General features: G+C 34.0%; 1 protein-coding gene across 5 annotated transcripts in view; it reads left to right on the top strand.

Annotated features, from left to right (window-relative positions):
* The window catches only part of RAP1GDS1 (Rap1 GTPase-GDP dissociation stimulator 1), a 149,977-nt gene that overhangs the window by 73,072 nt on the left and 60,643 nt on the right, over window positions 1-16,262 (top strand). For all 5 annotated transcript variants that reach the window (XR_011464479.1, XM_070372111.1, XM_070372112.1 and 2 more), the window contains exons 3-4: window positions 1,262-1,384; window positions 6,459-6,584. Coding sequence is in view for 4 of the 5 variants with exons in the window: in XM_070372111.1 (XP_070228212.1) it covers window positions 1,262-1,384; window positions 6,459-6,584 (249 nt within the window). In the remaining variant the exon portion in view is untranslated. The remainder of the gene's footprint in view (window positions 1-1,261; window positions 1,385-6,458; window positions 6,585-16,262) is intronic.

Raw genomic sequence — 16,262 nt, 5'->3', positions numbered from 1 at the left:
AAGCCAGTGATCAGATCCTTCATTTTGAAGAGGCTGGTTTGCCTTTCTGGTATCTGGGTCCTCCGCCAGCATTCAGAAGTTGTTTTGTGAAAGTTGCTCCACATACAGGTGATCTTTTGATGTATTTGTGGGGGAGAAAGTGGTTTCCCTGTCTTATTCTTCTGTCATCTTGGGATTGCCCCCTAAACAGAATGTTTTAATGAGCCTTATAACTTCCTGTTTTTAAACACTTGGCATTCCTCTTCACTGTTCAAATAGTAATTTTAGATTTTGTTTCCTCGAGCTTTTATTTCCATCATCGCTCCAGGTGTTACTATTCCAGGTGTACATCATTCCAGTTACTGTTTAATAGGTCATACTTTTTTACATGAAGTGGCTTTGTTTCATGCAAAGGCTCTTCATTTGTGGTTTAACAAAGATGGAAAACAAAGAAAAGAAATAGGCCTCTTGAATTTCTATATAACCATATAGAATTCGGAATGAAAGTGAAAGTCACTCAGTCGTGTCCAACTCTTTGCAACTCCACGGACTGTATAGTCCATGGAATTCTCCAGGCCGGAATACTAGAGTGGGGTAGCCTTTCCCTTCTCCAGGGGATCTTCCTAACCCAGGGATTGAACCCAGCTCCTGCATTGCAGGTGGATTCTTTACCAGCTGAGCCACCAGGGAAGCCCAGAATTCTGAATACCATGGCCTTATTGCTGCCTAAACTATTTCCATTTTTCATTAGTGGTATTTTGAATAAGTTATGTGAGAAACACAGTAATCATATGGAACTGAATAGTCTCTTCTGTCACTCCATGTAAAATGATATGAGGTGAGTTTTTCGCACATGTAATTAATTGCCACTTTTAATTGCTGTAGCATTATTGGAAGTCATAGAATTTATATGTATATAATAATACATTATTAGGAAACTCAAGGGAAGTAGAAAATAAAGCATCCCTACTCTGAATAGACAGGATTGGAAATAACATTGAAAAGTAAGTCTGGGATGCAAATGGTATATTCAGAAAGGATTCCTTTGTAATCTGACTGTAGGTTTACAAAAGATTGTATTGAAAAGTGTTTCGCATAGGGAAAAACCTGAAGATAAAAGCAGCTTTTGGAACTGAAGATAATTTTATATAAATACACACATTTTAATATAAATAATTTCTACTATAGATGGTGAAAATTCTTTAAGAATTTACTGTAGACGTATTTGTCAGTGTTAGTGTTGAAGAGGTTCACTGAAGCTCTTTGTATGTATCTCTTTCAGATATGGAAACAAGTGAAAAAATCCAAGGAAGTGGAATACTTCAAGTGTTTGCAAGTCTGTTGATTCCACAGTCCTCCTGCACAGCCAAAGTAGCTAACGTCATAGCAGAAATAGCCAAAAATGGTGAGGTTTTCCTCAAGAACTTTTCTGCTGGGAACATCTTCAGTTTTACACCCTATCTGTCAGTATGTTTTATTAATTTATGTTTCCATGTTATAGATTAGACCTTTTTTTAAAAAAATTTCTCTGTTTTTCTTTCCATTAACTTTTTTTCATGTAATTGTTTAAAATGACTGTAGTCATTCTGTTCATATATTTCCCATTTGCTGTTCCATTCTGTCAGAGTAGAGTTAAAGAATAGCACTACTCATCCCTGCTGTACCTGAATCGTTTATTACTTTGGTTATGGGATTCTTGAATTGTCACTGAGTCATGCGTCTTCATTGTCACAGGAGACCTTACCTTTTTCAGTGTATATGTTGTTTTACGTTATATCCAGATAAACTCACTTTTTCTTGTCTGACCTACCGACATGGCACTGGACTGCAGTAGTGCAGTCAGAATACATACTGTGTTTTCTGAGTTCACCTTCATGAGAAGCATTTATTTCTTAAGTGTCCATGTAAATATACTCTGGAGAAACAACCTCAAAGCGTGGATTATATAATAGCCGTCCCGTTATATATGGTTTATATCCAAGGGGGAAGGGATGCTTTGGACAATATTTCAGGGATATTTTGTAGCAGAAATATTTGTATCTGATTTTAATTCAGTCAATTTAAGAAAAACACTAACTTAAAAAAAATTTGTTTTTTCACTTTTAAACTTTAGAATTACTTTACTGGTTTCTGCTATACATCAGCATGAATCAGCCACAGGTATACATACATCCCTTCCCTCTGATTCCTTCCTTCCATTTCTCACACTCTTAGGTGGTCAGAAAGCACTGGGTTGAGCTCCCTGTCTGCAGGCTTAGTCACTCAGTCATGTCCAGCATCTTGTGGGCTGCCGTTGCCCCACAGCACATTCCCACTTGCTGTCTGTCTTGCGTATGGGAATGTGTGTGCTTCCTGCTACTCTCTCAGTCCACCCCACCCTCTCCTGCTCCCACTGTGTCCATCGGCGTCTCCACTGCTGCCCTAGGTTCATCAGTACCGTCCTTCTAGATTCCATACACATGCATTAATAGATAATATTTGTCTTTCTGTTTCTGACTGACTTCACTGTACAATAGGCTCCAGGTTCATCTACCTCGTTAGGACTGACTCAAATGCATTCTTTTTTTATAGCTAAGTAATATTCCATTGTATGTATGTACCACAATTTCTGTATCCATTTATCTGTCAGTGGACATCTAGGTTGCTTCCATGTCCTAGTTATTGTAAAAAGTGCTGCAGCAAATATTGAGGTACCTGTATCTCTTTCAGTTATGGTTTTCTCAGGGTATATTCCCAGGAGTGGGATTGTTGAGTCATATGGTAATTTTATTCCTAGTTTTTTAAGGAATCTCCACACTGTTCTCCGTAGTGGCTGTGTCAGTTTACATCCCCACCAGTGCAAGAGGGTTTCCTTTTCTCCACATCCTCTTCAGCATTTATTGTTTGTAGATTTTTTAAATGATGGCTGTTCTAACCAGTGTGAGGTGATACATCATTGTAGTTTTGATTGGCATTTCTCTAATAGCGAGGGATGTTGAGTATCTTTTCATGTTTGTCCTTCTGTATGTCTTCTTTGGAGAAATGTCTGTCTAGGTCTTCTACCCATTTTTGATTGGGTCGTTTGCCTTTCTGGATTTGAGGTGCATGAGCCGCTTGTATATTTTGGAGATTAATCTTTTGTCAGTTGTTTCCTTTGCAGTTATTTTCTCCCATTCTGAGGGTTGTCTTTTAATCTTGTTTACTGTTTCCTTTGCTGTGCAAAATGTTTTAAGTTTAATTAAGTCCCATTTGTTTACTTTTGTTTTTATTTCCATTACTCTATGAGGTGAGATATTGCTTATGTTTTCCTCTAAGAGTTTTATAGTTTCTGGCCTTAAATTTAAATCTTTAATCTATTTTGAGTTTATTTTTGTGTATGGTTTTATAAAGTGTTCTAGTTTTATTCTTTTACAGGTAGCTGTCCAGTTTTCCCAGTACCCCTTATTGAAGAGGTTGTCTTTTCTCTATTGTATATTCTTGCCTCCTTTGTGAAAAAATAAGGTGCCCATAGGTGTATGGGTTTATCTCTGGGCTTTCTGTCTTGTTCCATTGGTCTATATTTCTGTTTTTGTGCCACTCCTGTTCTGTCTTAATGACTGTAGTTTTGCAGTATAGTCTGAAGCTAGGAAGGTTGATTCCTCCAGTTCCATTCGTTTTTCTCAAGACTGCTTTGGCTATTCAGGGCCTTTTGTGTTTCCATGCAAATTGTGAAATTTTTTGTTCTAGTTCTGTGAAAAATACCAGTGGTAGTTTGATAGGGATTGCACTGAATCTGTAGATTCCTTTGGGTTGTGTAGTCATTTTGACAATATTGATTCTTCCAAAAACACGGTGTATTTTCCATCTGTTTGTGTCATCTTTGATTTCTTTCATCAGTGTCTTACACTTTTCTGCATACAGGTCTTTTGTCTTTAGGTAGGTTTTTCCCTAGGTATCTTATTCTTTTTGTTGCAGTGGTGAATAGGATGAGTTTCTTAACTTCTCTTTCTGATTTTTCATTGTTAGAAACACTGACTTCTTAAAGCAGTTTTTAAACATAAAGGAAGGCCATGCTAAATGCAATAGCATTAGTATGCCTCTATTTCTCAAAGTTTGATATTATTTTTAGTCTTTTTATTTTAGTAAGTTGCATATATTATACTTTAAAAAGAAGAAACTTTAAAATTCTGGTCTCAGTTTTACACAGTTTTATATATTGTGTAATCACTATGCAGGTGGCATTGTAAAGTACCAGTATATGTTATTTTTGGTCCAGTAAAACAGCTTGTTCATGTGTGTGTTACCAAAAAGAATTGCCATGAAATTTTTAAATTTGTTTTGTTGTTGTTTAGTCGCTGTGTCGTACTCTTTGCAACCCCACGGACTTCAGCATGCTAGGCTTCCCTGTCCTTCACTGTCTCCCAGAGTTTGCTCAAACCCATGTCCATTGAATTGGTGATGCCATCCAGCCATCTCATCCTCTGTCGCCCCCCATCTCCTTCTGCCCTCAATCTTTCCCAGCATCAGGGTCTTTTCCAGTGAGTCAGCTCTTCACATCTGGTGGCCAGAGTATTAGAACTTCAGCTTTAGCATCAGTCCTTCCAGTGAATATTCAGGACTGATTTCCTTTAGGGGATTAACTGGTTTGTTCTCCTTACTGTCCAAGAGACTCTGAAGAGTCTTCTCCAGCACCACAGTTTGAAAGCATTAAAACTTCAACCCTCAGCCTTCTTTATGGTTCAGCTCTCATGTCTGTCCATGTTTGTTTGCAGGTTTCTTTTGTTTAGAGGTGCTCAAAATATATTTTAAATTTCAGTGAGGTTCTATATTGGTAAATCATTATTTTGGTTGTTAATGAAAACTGATCATCTGTTGTTTGCATGTACGTCTAAGCTACTATGGTTATAATCACTATGCTCTGCCTTGGATTTGAGCTGGTCATAAATGTTAAGAGATTCCTAGTGGGTCTAGGAGTACTTCGTGTACTTCAAGCAGATTTGAACTGCTCTGACTAGATAATTACCTTGGGACAACAAAGAACTCTTGAGGTAGATCTGGTTTGAGAATGAAACCCCTCCAGACATTGTTAACCTAGACCAGCCACTATCTAAATTCTTAGGTGCAAGGTAGCTTGATTTTTATATCAAGTAGTTTATTTTTAACTTTATTAGAAACACAGTATAATTTCCAGAAATCGGTTTTTATCTTTAAGCTTTTTTTCTTAAGAATGAGCACACACACATAACATAGATTGAGAAATTTTGAATAGCTGATTTTGAAATGGATTGCCATTCCTGTATGATCTCACTGAGTAATATCAGTCCTCATAATAGTTTGTCAGTTTCATGATAACTCTGCTGCTAGAGCTTGCTTCTAGTAACACTTTAGTAGATGACAGCTCTGTTTTACAGACATAATTAGTAGCATTTATACTTTTAATTAGAGGCTTGTTAAGGGCCTGTCACTAATCCCTGCTGGTTAAAATAAATGGGACCCAATTTAAATGGTTGTTTATTGCTTAACCACCACATTGTTGTTGTGGTTTTTTAAGTGACTGGCTGAGAAAGTAGATTAGAGTCTTATTTTTAAAATAAATATCTTCAGAAATGCAACATGACCCAACAGAGATATTAACTGGGCTTACATTTCTTCCTGTTAGAAACTTGACAATGAAAGAAAATTGTGTGAACTGGAGAAAAAAAGAAATTAGAAGTTGACAGGTTCATCATTACTCTGCTATGCATGTTACATAACAGAAGAGAAATATTAGCATATAGTTGTTAGATTTTGATTAATTATAAAATATAATTTTGTTTAAATTTTTATTTCCAAAAATATCCTCTAAAAATTGACGTAACTGACTGTGTGCTGATGTTCATACACCAGAGGGTTATTAAGAAGTTCCAGGTACAAGTTTAATGTGGGAGCATAGCTATGACCATAAGCTACAGTAAGAAATTTGATACTTTTTAAAGTAAGTATTCCTCTAGATAACAGATTTAAGATGAATTTGGGGCAAATAAAAAATAAGCAGAAGAGAAAGTGTCCATGAATATTTCTTCCTTTTTAGAATTGTACTCTTAAAGTATCTATTAATAATAATAACAACAATATATTTCTGAAACTAGGTGCTATTTTGGGTCTACAGTGCTAATAAGTAAAGTTGTAAAAGCAAGTAAAAACTTTAGTTCTTATTCTCCTCCTCCTCCTTCTCCTTTTATAACATGCAGTTAAGAAAATAGTGATAAATTAGGATAATGAAAGTTAATGAAAAATTGTTTTGGTTTATGGTCGAGGCTATCAGCAAGACAAATATGATCCCATTCATTTTTGTATACTTATTTCATGAAATATTTAGAAGGGTTGTAATAGTACTTTTGGACAGCGGTGTACTCTTCAAATAGCAAGCCATTGTAAACATTTTAATAAGTGTTAATAATACGTAAATATTTAATTAAGGAAAGTTATTTATTTAATTGTGAATGTTTATTTTTTTAATTAACCATATCTCTTATTTTCAGAATTTATGCGAATTCCATGTGTGGATGCTGGATTGATTTCACCACTGGTGCAGCTGCTAAATAGCAAAGACCAGGAAGTGCTGCTTCAAACGGGCAGGGCTCTAGGAAACATATGTTATGATAGCCGTAAGTGTTGACATAACAGTGGTACACTTACAAACTTTTAAGAGTCATGACTTTTGTAATAATTCTGCGTTGAGTGTTAGCACTCTCTCTTCTAGCCGAAGACATTAACGTGGGGGCAGTATGACTTAGTTCTGCTTATGAAACTGAATTGATGGAAATTTGGGCCATAGTATTCTAAACTAAGACTTATCCGACATGAATTCTTTTTTTGTGTGTGTGATTTCACAAATGATATTGTCAGAAGAAAGTAAGTAAATTTCTAAGTTTTGGAGCTTTTAATTTTAGGGAAAAAATATTTTTTCAGTTAGGCTTTATGAACTACCATCTCTGGATGAGAATGCTTCTGAACACATTTTTTAGTTTCTAAGTCTATCCAAATACATTTTAATTCCTTGCAATTTAGTAAAGCCATTCATAAAAACCATTATCTTTCAAGAGCTAGATTGGTTTATTGCATCTTGCATTGACTCCATTCCTATTTGTCATAATGTCATTGTCATCCTCACCACTTTATACAATATTACTGTTCCTACTAGGCAAAGAGAAAGCAAGAACTTGGGTATGAGGATAGATATTGCAAAATTTTTACATTTTCTACCTTTTCTTCCCATATATATGCAAACGAAATACAGAAGAAAAATCTTGAGTATAGTCAATTTAATTAGACTTATCCTGATTTTCCTTTGATTTCTATTTTCTGAAACAAAAACACATTTTTAAACACTCACTTTTAGCATCTCCTAAGAATTTATTTAATTCAATAAAGTCACAAACATACTTATTTATGATAAAAGAAAGATACAAAAAAAAGATTGAAACCATAGGTTTCAGTTGTAACTTCTCTGTAGCAGTAGAGATAAGGCTAGTCTCATTTATTCTTTCCTTACTTTTTCTGAAATATCATGTTATAGCTGAGGACATAGATATCTTTTATTTTGAATTTTAATTGGAGAATTTGAGTCCCCAATATTGCTTATAGATTGATCTTACTTTGCCTTCATTCCAGTTCTTACTTATCCTAGGGTATTAGCTTTGTTTACAGAATCTATGTTTATGACTTTATGCTTTCACATTCAGAGTTTTTATTAAACACCTTAGTTTATAATACTACCTTTCCAACAATGAATGTGTATTTTATATGATTAATTCTAACAATATGCATTTAATAGACCTGCAGAATAATAGGTAAAGGTTGATTGCAGCTATTTGGAGCACAATCATTACTCTTTTTATTCTTCTGTGTTTGTTACTAGATTTTAAGGCTATCAAGTATTCTTTAATCTTTGTTCAGTTTAGATAGTCTTGAATTATGCATTGCTTGAACATCATAGGAATTAATCTGTTTTGAGTACGCTTGTTCTAGAGTTTCACTTAACATTGGCACAATGGAAGAAATACCCATAGTGATCTATTGTCTCATCTTGCTATGATTTTTATGGGCACAGAGTAATTTTACTTTCTGTGTACTCCAAAGAACCTTGAAGTTAGGGTAATAAATGTCTAGTTAATAAGATTATCATTTTTGATGAAACTGAAGTCCATTATAATTAATTCTGTTTGTCATATCCGTTTACTCTGTTCTTACGAGGTATACTGTCTATAAAGTCTGTGGCTATACTTCAGGCTATAAAGTTAATTTTTTTGTTTCATTTATTTGTGAATATAACCACTTTATTTGCATTTAATTCAATGAAAATTATAGCTGAATAGAAAATTAAGCATAGTGAATACAGACTAATTTTTATAGTTTTAGATCTTCTTTAAGGAAAATGAAGTTAGTAGTCTTAAAATGAATAAATACAAAAATTTATTTCTTTACAGTTTATCACTGTAAATCATGTGGTAAAATGTGTTCACTGTGCTGTGTTATCTTAAGCATATAACTTCCATAATACTATATGCTTTCTTATCCTTTTATTTGAAATTAAATCTCTGTAAACTTATCAGTGGTTCTCCAGAATAGTTGTAGGAAGAGTAGGCCCCTTTAATTATAAGAATGACAACAAAGTCTAGAAATGTGATGCTGTGTGGTTGATTTTTTAATTTAATTAAAATCCAATGACATTTTATGACAATTGGGAGTTTGAAAGAACTAAGAAATTAGATTTATCTTTTTAAAGAGTATTGAATAACTTCTATTTTAATGAATTAATTAACCTTCTTCCTTCTTAATAGTGTAATACTTCATTCCTAAAAGGAGAATAGACAACTATAAATGACAGCCTTGTATAGTAAAGGAATGTTCTTCTTACAAATAACATGTGATTTAAAATTTACATGTGTATTTTATCAAACTTAGCCATAGGACTGGTCAGTTTTTTCTTGTTTTACAAGTGTATTCCAAATGAATAATCTTTTAATGTGGGTTTATTTAGAATTTTATTGGGCCTACAATACATATTAAACTCAATGTATGAATAAAGTAACATAGAAAATTCAGTATTAGAGATAAAAGCTTAAGCAATGTGTGCATATTTATAGATTTTTATTTGATAGTTAAAACATAAGGCATTTGCTAGCATATTTCAGTTAAAAGTTTTTTCTTTTTTAAAGAAGAGCTATAACTGTAAAAAAGAATTACACTTACCACAAAATTCATGGCCATCTTTTGAAAAAAGTAGGTCAGATTTCAGTTTTACCAGTTTTGACAGTGCCCATTTTAGGAGCTCTTCCTAATGGAAGGAAACTGTCTTATATAATGCTAACATCAGGTAGTAGACTGATATAACGGCTAAATGGGACAGAGTGAGGCTTTGTTGCTGATGAACTTTTTGAATCCCAGTCTCTCTCTTGAATCCCAGTCTCTCTCTTGGATGTAGAGATGAAAGAGTCACTGAGTGGGAACATTTTTCATTTAAAATGCTTAGTCTTTTTCTTGTGCTTCTAGAGAACTGCCAAAGCATTTATGGATTTCTCTTTTCAAGTATACAAACAGACTTCTGATATAAGCAACATTTTTTAAAATTCTTTTACCTGTAACTTTGCCAAAAGTACTCTTTTTATAAGAAGTTTAACACCTTTTAGATCAAAGAAGAGAAAAAAATTATATTTTAATTTGGAAAGAAGTCAGCAAAGCTTTAATGGGATATGCTAGGGGGTGTGATTTTAAATAAAGAAAAGTAATCTTGAATCTCAGAAATTCATACCTTTGGCTTATTTAATTACACATTTCTCTCAAAAGTGTTATGGAAAAAAATGAACTCTTTCTTCTTAACTGGCCATCTTTGTGGTATTTCCTTCTTGTAATGATTAGTTTTGTGTGTATATCTTTGTATGTTTAAAATTGCTCATATACCTAAATGGTCTTACAGTATTAAAGAGCTTCATGTTGAATTCCCACCAGTGTTTATAATTTGCAGGGATAAATTAGAGACTAGAGTCTCAACTTTCTGTTTGTAGATTTTACTGCTTGAGGTCAGTAAATAATCGATACTGGAAATACTGGTTAAAAAAGTTATTTAGTAGAGGCTAAAATAATATGATTGCATGAAATTAAATATTTGCACCTTTTGTATACCAGAGAAAGAATAATATGCAATTCAAATTATGCGTGCGTGCATGCGTACTCAGTCATGTCTGGCTCTTTGCAACCCTTGGACTGTAGCCCACCCGGTTCCTCTGTCCATGGGATTTTCCAGGCACTAATACTGGAGTGTGTTGCTATTTCCCAGAGGGTCTTCTCAACCCAGGGACCGAACCTGCATCTCCTATATGTCTTGCATATAATACATATTAAAATTAAGTAAATATACCTCTTTATAGAAATAAAATTAATGCTTGTGATTATATAATTAGTCCTATTATTAGAAATGTGCACACTTAAGAAGCTTGTGTTATATGCTATCTTATTTGATGTAAAGAAACTTAAATTCTTGCTCACTGAACATGTACCAAACTGAGGTAGTAATCTGGAGAAGGAAATGGCAACCCACGGGGAAATCCCATGAGCAGAGGAGCCTGGCAGGAGTCCGTGGGGTCGCAAAGAGTTGGACACGACTGAAGCGACTTAGCTGCAGCAGCAGAAGTGGTAATCAGGCTTGCTGAAGCTAGTATTTATGAAGTGAACTAAATATTGTTTATTTCAATGACTTCAAGAAGTATAAAAAGGAAAGGGTGCCCAAGTATTCAATACATGTGTGGACCTATTTGTATGTTAGTGATTCTAACTGTGCTATACTATTTCTGTATAAGGAATAAAGAAAAAATCTGTTATTCTAACTGAAAATGCTGAAAAATAGCAGTAACTCTGTAATATTTTATAATGTAAATTGGTTAGATAAGAATAATACAAACATGCTTTGAAATGTCTAAATAGTTAGGGTATATTTACAGCAGTTATATTCAACATGGAACTACTAATATTTATGTCTTGCATTTAAAATAAATTTTTATTTCACTGATATAAATTAGGTTAAATATTTGATTATTTTATTAAAGTGTTTGCAGGTCTATATGTTTGTCCTACTTTTTTTTTTTTTGGTATTCAGTTTTAGAGTAGAATTATCAAACAACAAGTTTTAAAATAAGACTTTTCAGCTTTTATCAATTATGTTATATTTTTAATGAATTTATTATCAAAGTGCATCATGTATTTAAGAAGAAATAACTGTAGGCAGCTGTTAGTTTTAAGAGACAGTGGTTATGGCTATTATCACATGAAAATCCTCCATTGTAAAGATGTCCTAAATATATAGTAGTTAGAGATAGATAATGTTTTGTTATACTGTCATAAGCTCTATAAAAGGTCCATGCCATTAAAGAGTTTTAAATATGGTGGAGAAAATAAACTGCATAAAGGAATAAACTTGTGGACAGTTACAGAGTACACGCTAAATATGTGGTTTTTTATCAGAATGAAGATCAATGGATGAATGGAGTAGTGATTGGAGCCTTTTTTTAGAAATTAAGCAAATAGTGCATTGTTTATAAAATATAGTTTATTTTTAAGTTAAGATTATAAAAAAGTAAAATTTTAATATGCTCTCTGGAAGGGAAATATTACAGATTGATAAGATTTCCAGATGTACCATTTACTAAGTTGTCATTTGATCTTTCTGAATTTTAGTTTCCTCATTGGAAAAGTGGGCTGTTGAATGGATTAAATGAGGTTTATATAATAGATGTACAATATAAATTATGAACTGCTGTGCAAAGGGAATATGTAGCATTTGCATATAGTCATTTGTCTTGTTCAGTTTGGGCTGCTATAACAAAATACCATTGACTGAGTGGCTTAAACAACCAGTGTTTATTTCTCAGTTTTGGAGGCTGGGAAATCTACATAGGATCAAGGCAGCAGTAGATTCAGTATCTGGTGAGGACACTCCTGGTTTTCCCATGGCCTTTTTTCCCCTGTATCTTCACAGAGAAAGGAGAGAGAGAGAAAGCAAACTCTCCTGTCTCTTCATGCAGGCCTAACCTGAATGACCTAATTACCTCCTAATATCATTTCAGGGGTTGGAATATCAGTTATATGAATTTTAGGGGGACTCAAACATTCATTCAATAACATTATTTCTAAAAAGTATGCTGTGACATATGTACACTAATGTACATAGGATATTTAAAATAAAGATAAAAAGAACAGAAGCTGCATAAAGACAGGCAAAGATAAATCTAGTAAGAATCAGGGATAATATGCTTACTATAAGGAACACTAGTTCCATTTGAGCTTCTCATTTGCCAAGGGGAAAAACTTGATATACTATATAATTTTTTAGCTGTGCTAAAGAGAAATTTTGTAGGTCTTCAAACAGAAAACTGTTGAGACAAATGCAAGAAGAGATTTATCATCAGGATATCATTAGCTCCCTAGATGATTCTGTACATATTCCTCTTAAAATATGCAGACAACACCTTCAATAACAGTTCTACAAAAGTTGCTTAAATAGTTTTCATGTGATTATTTCTTGGACCAAATCTTTAATAGAATCTAATAAATAATATGGAGTACTTTAGCAAAAGTAGTTCTGTTTAGACAGTATAGCCCAAATGTGTTGTTTTTTGGTAGTTGAACTTGATTCAAGTATACAACTTAAAATTTTCAAGAAGTTTTGACTTAAATATATTTCCTAGCTTATTTTAAACCAGAATACATTTCTACTTTGGATTCACTATACCTATTCAGTTTCTTTGTTTGTGTAATGTATCAAAGTTCTATTTTCTGAGACCAAAAAACAACTTAATCTGTGATTTTTAAGCCTGTTATCGATTTGATAAAATTTGATTTAAGTGATAGTTACTACTTAAGAATGCCACATTAATGGCATGGTTTAAACCAATAATTAATGGTTTCATGAATGTGATAAAATTGCTTTAAACCATATGTGCCTACACACAGCACAAATGCATATAAAAACTGATGAAATCTAAATAAGGTCTGTAGATTGTCAGTTTCCTGGTTGGTATATTGTATTAGAGTTGTATAAATGTTACCAAAGACAAGCTGGATGGAGGGTACATGGGACACGTCTACTAATTTTTTTTTGGTAGCTTTCTATGAGTCTCTATTTCAAAATTAAAACTTTAAAAACACCACATTTCTGAGAGACACACATAATCTCTTCTTTGGGAAATGACCTTGTTTCTTTCAGCCCTACTTGAGGGAATGGGAAGAAAAAATGTACATAATTATGAACTTAAATACATATACACAGACATGTAAAAGTTTAAAGTATGATCTGCAACAATAATTGTGTTTTTACTAGTTTTGTGTAGTTAAAGTAGAGGGAAAAATTGCCTCTAATTTTTCTCCCTCCAAATTTGACTTTCAGGAAAAAAATTAAAAATTGACAGCCCCAGAATAAAATTTAGGGAGAGACAGTTCATACTTTTGGAACCTTGATCAGAGCAGATAATCTAGAGGTTCTTCTTTCTATGCATCCTCTAGGGATAAGTTAGATATTAGCATTCCTAAGTCTCAGGAGAATTTCTATGTTGGACCAGAAGCCTCGGGTGAGATCTCTGGTCAGGATCAGCCTGTAAGTAATATATAATTTACCTTTGTTCTAGAAAAGCCAATGCAAATAATGTGAGAGGGAAAATAGTTTTGCTGATACTCATTTCTGTTTAATTGTTCAAGTGTGTCTCCTATGTGTAAAGAAGTTCTAGTGCATTCAAGGTAATGAATCATGTATATCAGTAAGTAAAAACAGGATCCAGTGATGGTGCTATAAGAGGACACACAATAGAGGTCTAGGAGGGAACTCATTTGTGTTGGGGCTCTTCCAGTGGTGTTAGTAGAGGAGGAGGCAGTTAATCTGCATGGTATTTGGACATGTGGAGAAAGAATTCAGATTTTTCAGGAGCACAGAAAAGCATTTGAAAAGGTACATAATAGAGTAGAGAGAGATATCTGGAACCCATGTACAGTGGGGAGCCATGGAAGTATTTGAACAAAAAAGTTGTGTTCAAATTGATCACATAGAAAGTTAATTTGAAAAAGATGTATCTTATATGGGCAGTTGTTCTTAACAGAAAGGATGCATCTGAAACACTTAGGGAACTTTTTCAAAATATGTCTTCTTGGCCACACCCTAGAATCAGTAAATCAGAATCTTTGAGACTATAATCTAACCTATCATTGATATTCCTGCAAATATTCCTTAGATGATTCTCATGCACATTTGTACTTAAAAACCACTGAACAGTAGACTAGATGAAAAATAACCAGTTGGAAGGTTATTGTTCTTTTCAAGCTTAAAGAGTAAATGAAAGAATAGAAAGAGAAGGATGCATGTGTGTATGTATAAGAACCCAAGAAAGTATCAGGTAAGAAGGAGTCCATGAGTCCCAAATTCAGATCTGAATAACACCAACAGAAGCAGATCTCAACCAGGTGGATATGTTTCGAGATGGGTTGAATTTGAAGTGGTGTTATCATCTTCAGGTGACAGAGCTTTGAAATTCACTCACGTAAAAGTGATGGTTGACCAATGGGAATAGAAGAAATGTTTAAAGGTGAGCATGAGGCAAACAGCTCAAATTAGAGTGTAGAAGAAATGAAGGAGCTTGTGAGGAAACGCTGAAAGATTTGAGGAAAACAAATTTCATGTCATGGGTTCCCAGGAGTCGAGTAGTAAGCTCTGTCAAGCACTGCCAAGGAAAAAAAATGTAGCTGAATTTTGATGATTTAATTAACAGACATTCATGTTTTTAAAAACATCTCTAAGTTGAATCTTCCAGAGAAAGAAATAGAATTTCAAGGGCTATGGTGAGCAGTGAGGAAATGAAACAAAGATATTAAGTTCCTAGAAATTGAGAAAAGAAAAGACAGTAATGCTCTGTGGGAAGGGCAGCCTTGTGAGAGTAATTAAAGCAGTGGAAACAGGAACTTATTTGTTGGGCTAGGACCCAATGCACAAGGACAGAGTAAATTTCCTAGAGTGGATGATTGTTGGAAAAACATCATAGATAAAGAAGAAATGAAATCTTTGGTGTTAGAATGGGAAAGGACTTTCTGCCTTAGAGAAAAAGGACCAGATAGGTGAAACTATTTAAAAAAAAAAAAATGTTTACGGTAGTACAGAGGGCAGTCGAAATGTCTTTCTGGCATGGCCTTCATCTTCCCAGTAAAGTTAGAAGTCAAAGCTAATTATTAAATAAAAGTTACTGGCAAAGTGATGGTAAGAAACTTTGGTGTGGGGGAAGAGTTGAGAATTGGAACTGTGAGGAATATTTTAAATAGTCATAAGGATATGATTTTTAACTAAGCAAATGGTAGTGAAGGTTTACTTAGAGATCTTGATTTTGCATCCATTTATTGATGTGTGTTTTGCACTTAAAATGTGTGTAGGCTATGGAGCTGTCTTATACTGGAATGTGTGAACAGGAAAGAGCCACTAAAAATAGCTTGCAATTGGCATTTTCAGTTCCATAGAAGGATTCTGTGGAACTCCTATGAAATCCTGTGGAATCCAGTTTGTATTGGAAAGGGAAGAGAAGTCAGATGGCAGAGAGATCAAGAAAGCATTATAGTAGGCCAGATGTGATGTGGTAAATACAGGAGCAGAAAGAATGAAATTAAATTACAAAGTACAGTTGGATTATCATTAATTTGGTTGGTTCTTATAAAGTATCCACCAGGTGTAAGCAGTGTTAAATATTATTTAATAACCTTTCAGTTTATGGACTTCCCTGGTGTCTCAGTGGTAAAGAATCCACCTGCCGTGCAGGAGCTGCAGGGGACACGGGTTTGATCGCTGGATCAGGAAGATCCCCTGGAAGAGGTCATGGCAACCCACTCCAGTATTCTTCTCAGGAAAATCCCATGGACAGAGGAGTCTGGTGGGCTGCAGTTCATAGGGTTGCAAAAGAGGACACGACTGAAGAACCTAACACAGAGTTTATACTTTGAGGAACTATGATTTTTACATTTTTGTGCTTGGTATTACATCCAAATACATTTTGTTTATTAAAATGGTATTTAAAAATCTAAGAGTCTATGAATTTTTACCATAATCAAACTTACAGGGCAAAGAACACGTTAAATACGCTGCTTTTTTCCAATGCTTGATTGGTTTCCAAGTACTATGTTATAAAAAAGTAAATGCCTTGTTGAAGAGATAGAGTAGTAGTTTTCAGGTAGTTGGCATCAGTTTTATAGATAGGCAGGTAAGTGGAGGCAACATAGAGGGAGTCTTCACGTGGCAAAAGTATTAAATGATTTTTTTTTTTAGC

The sequence above is a fragment of the Bos mutus genome, chromosome 6, assembly GCF_027580195.1.
Source record: "Bos mutus isolate GX-2022 chromosome 6, NWIPB_WYAK_1.1, whole genome shotgun sequence".
Classification (NCBI taxonomy): domain Eukaryota; kingdom Metazoa; phylum Chordata; class Mammalia; order Artiodactyla; family Bovidae; genus Bos; species Bos mutus.
The sequence above is the reverse complement of the archived record's forward strand: the minus strand, read 5'-3'. Positions and strand labels throughout refer to the sequence as shown.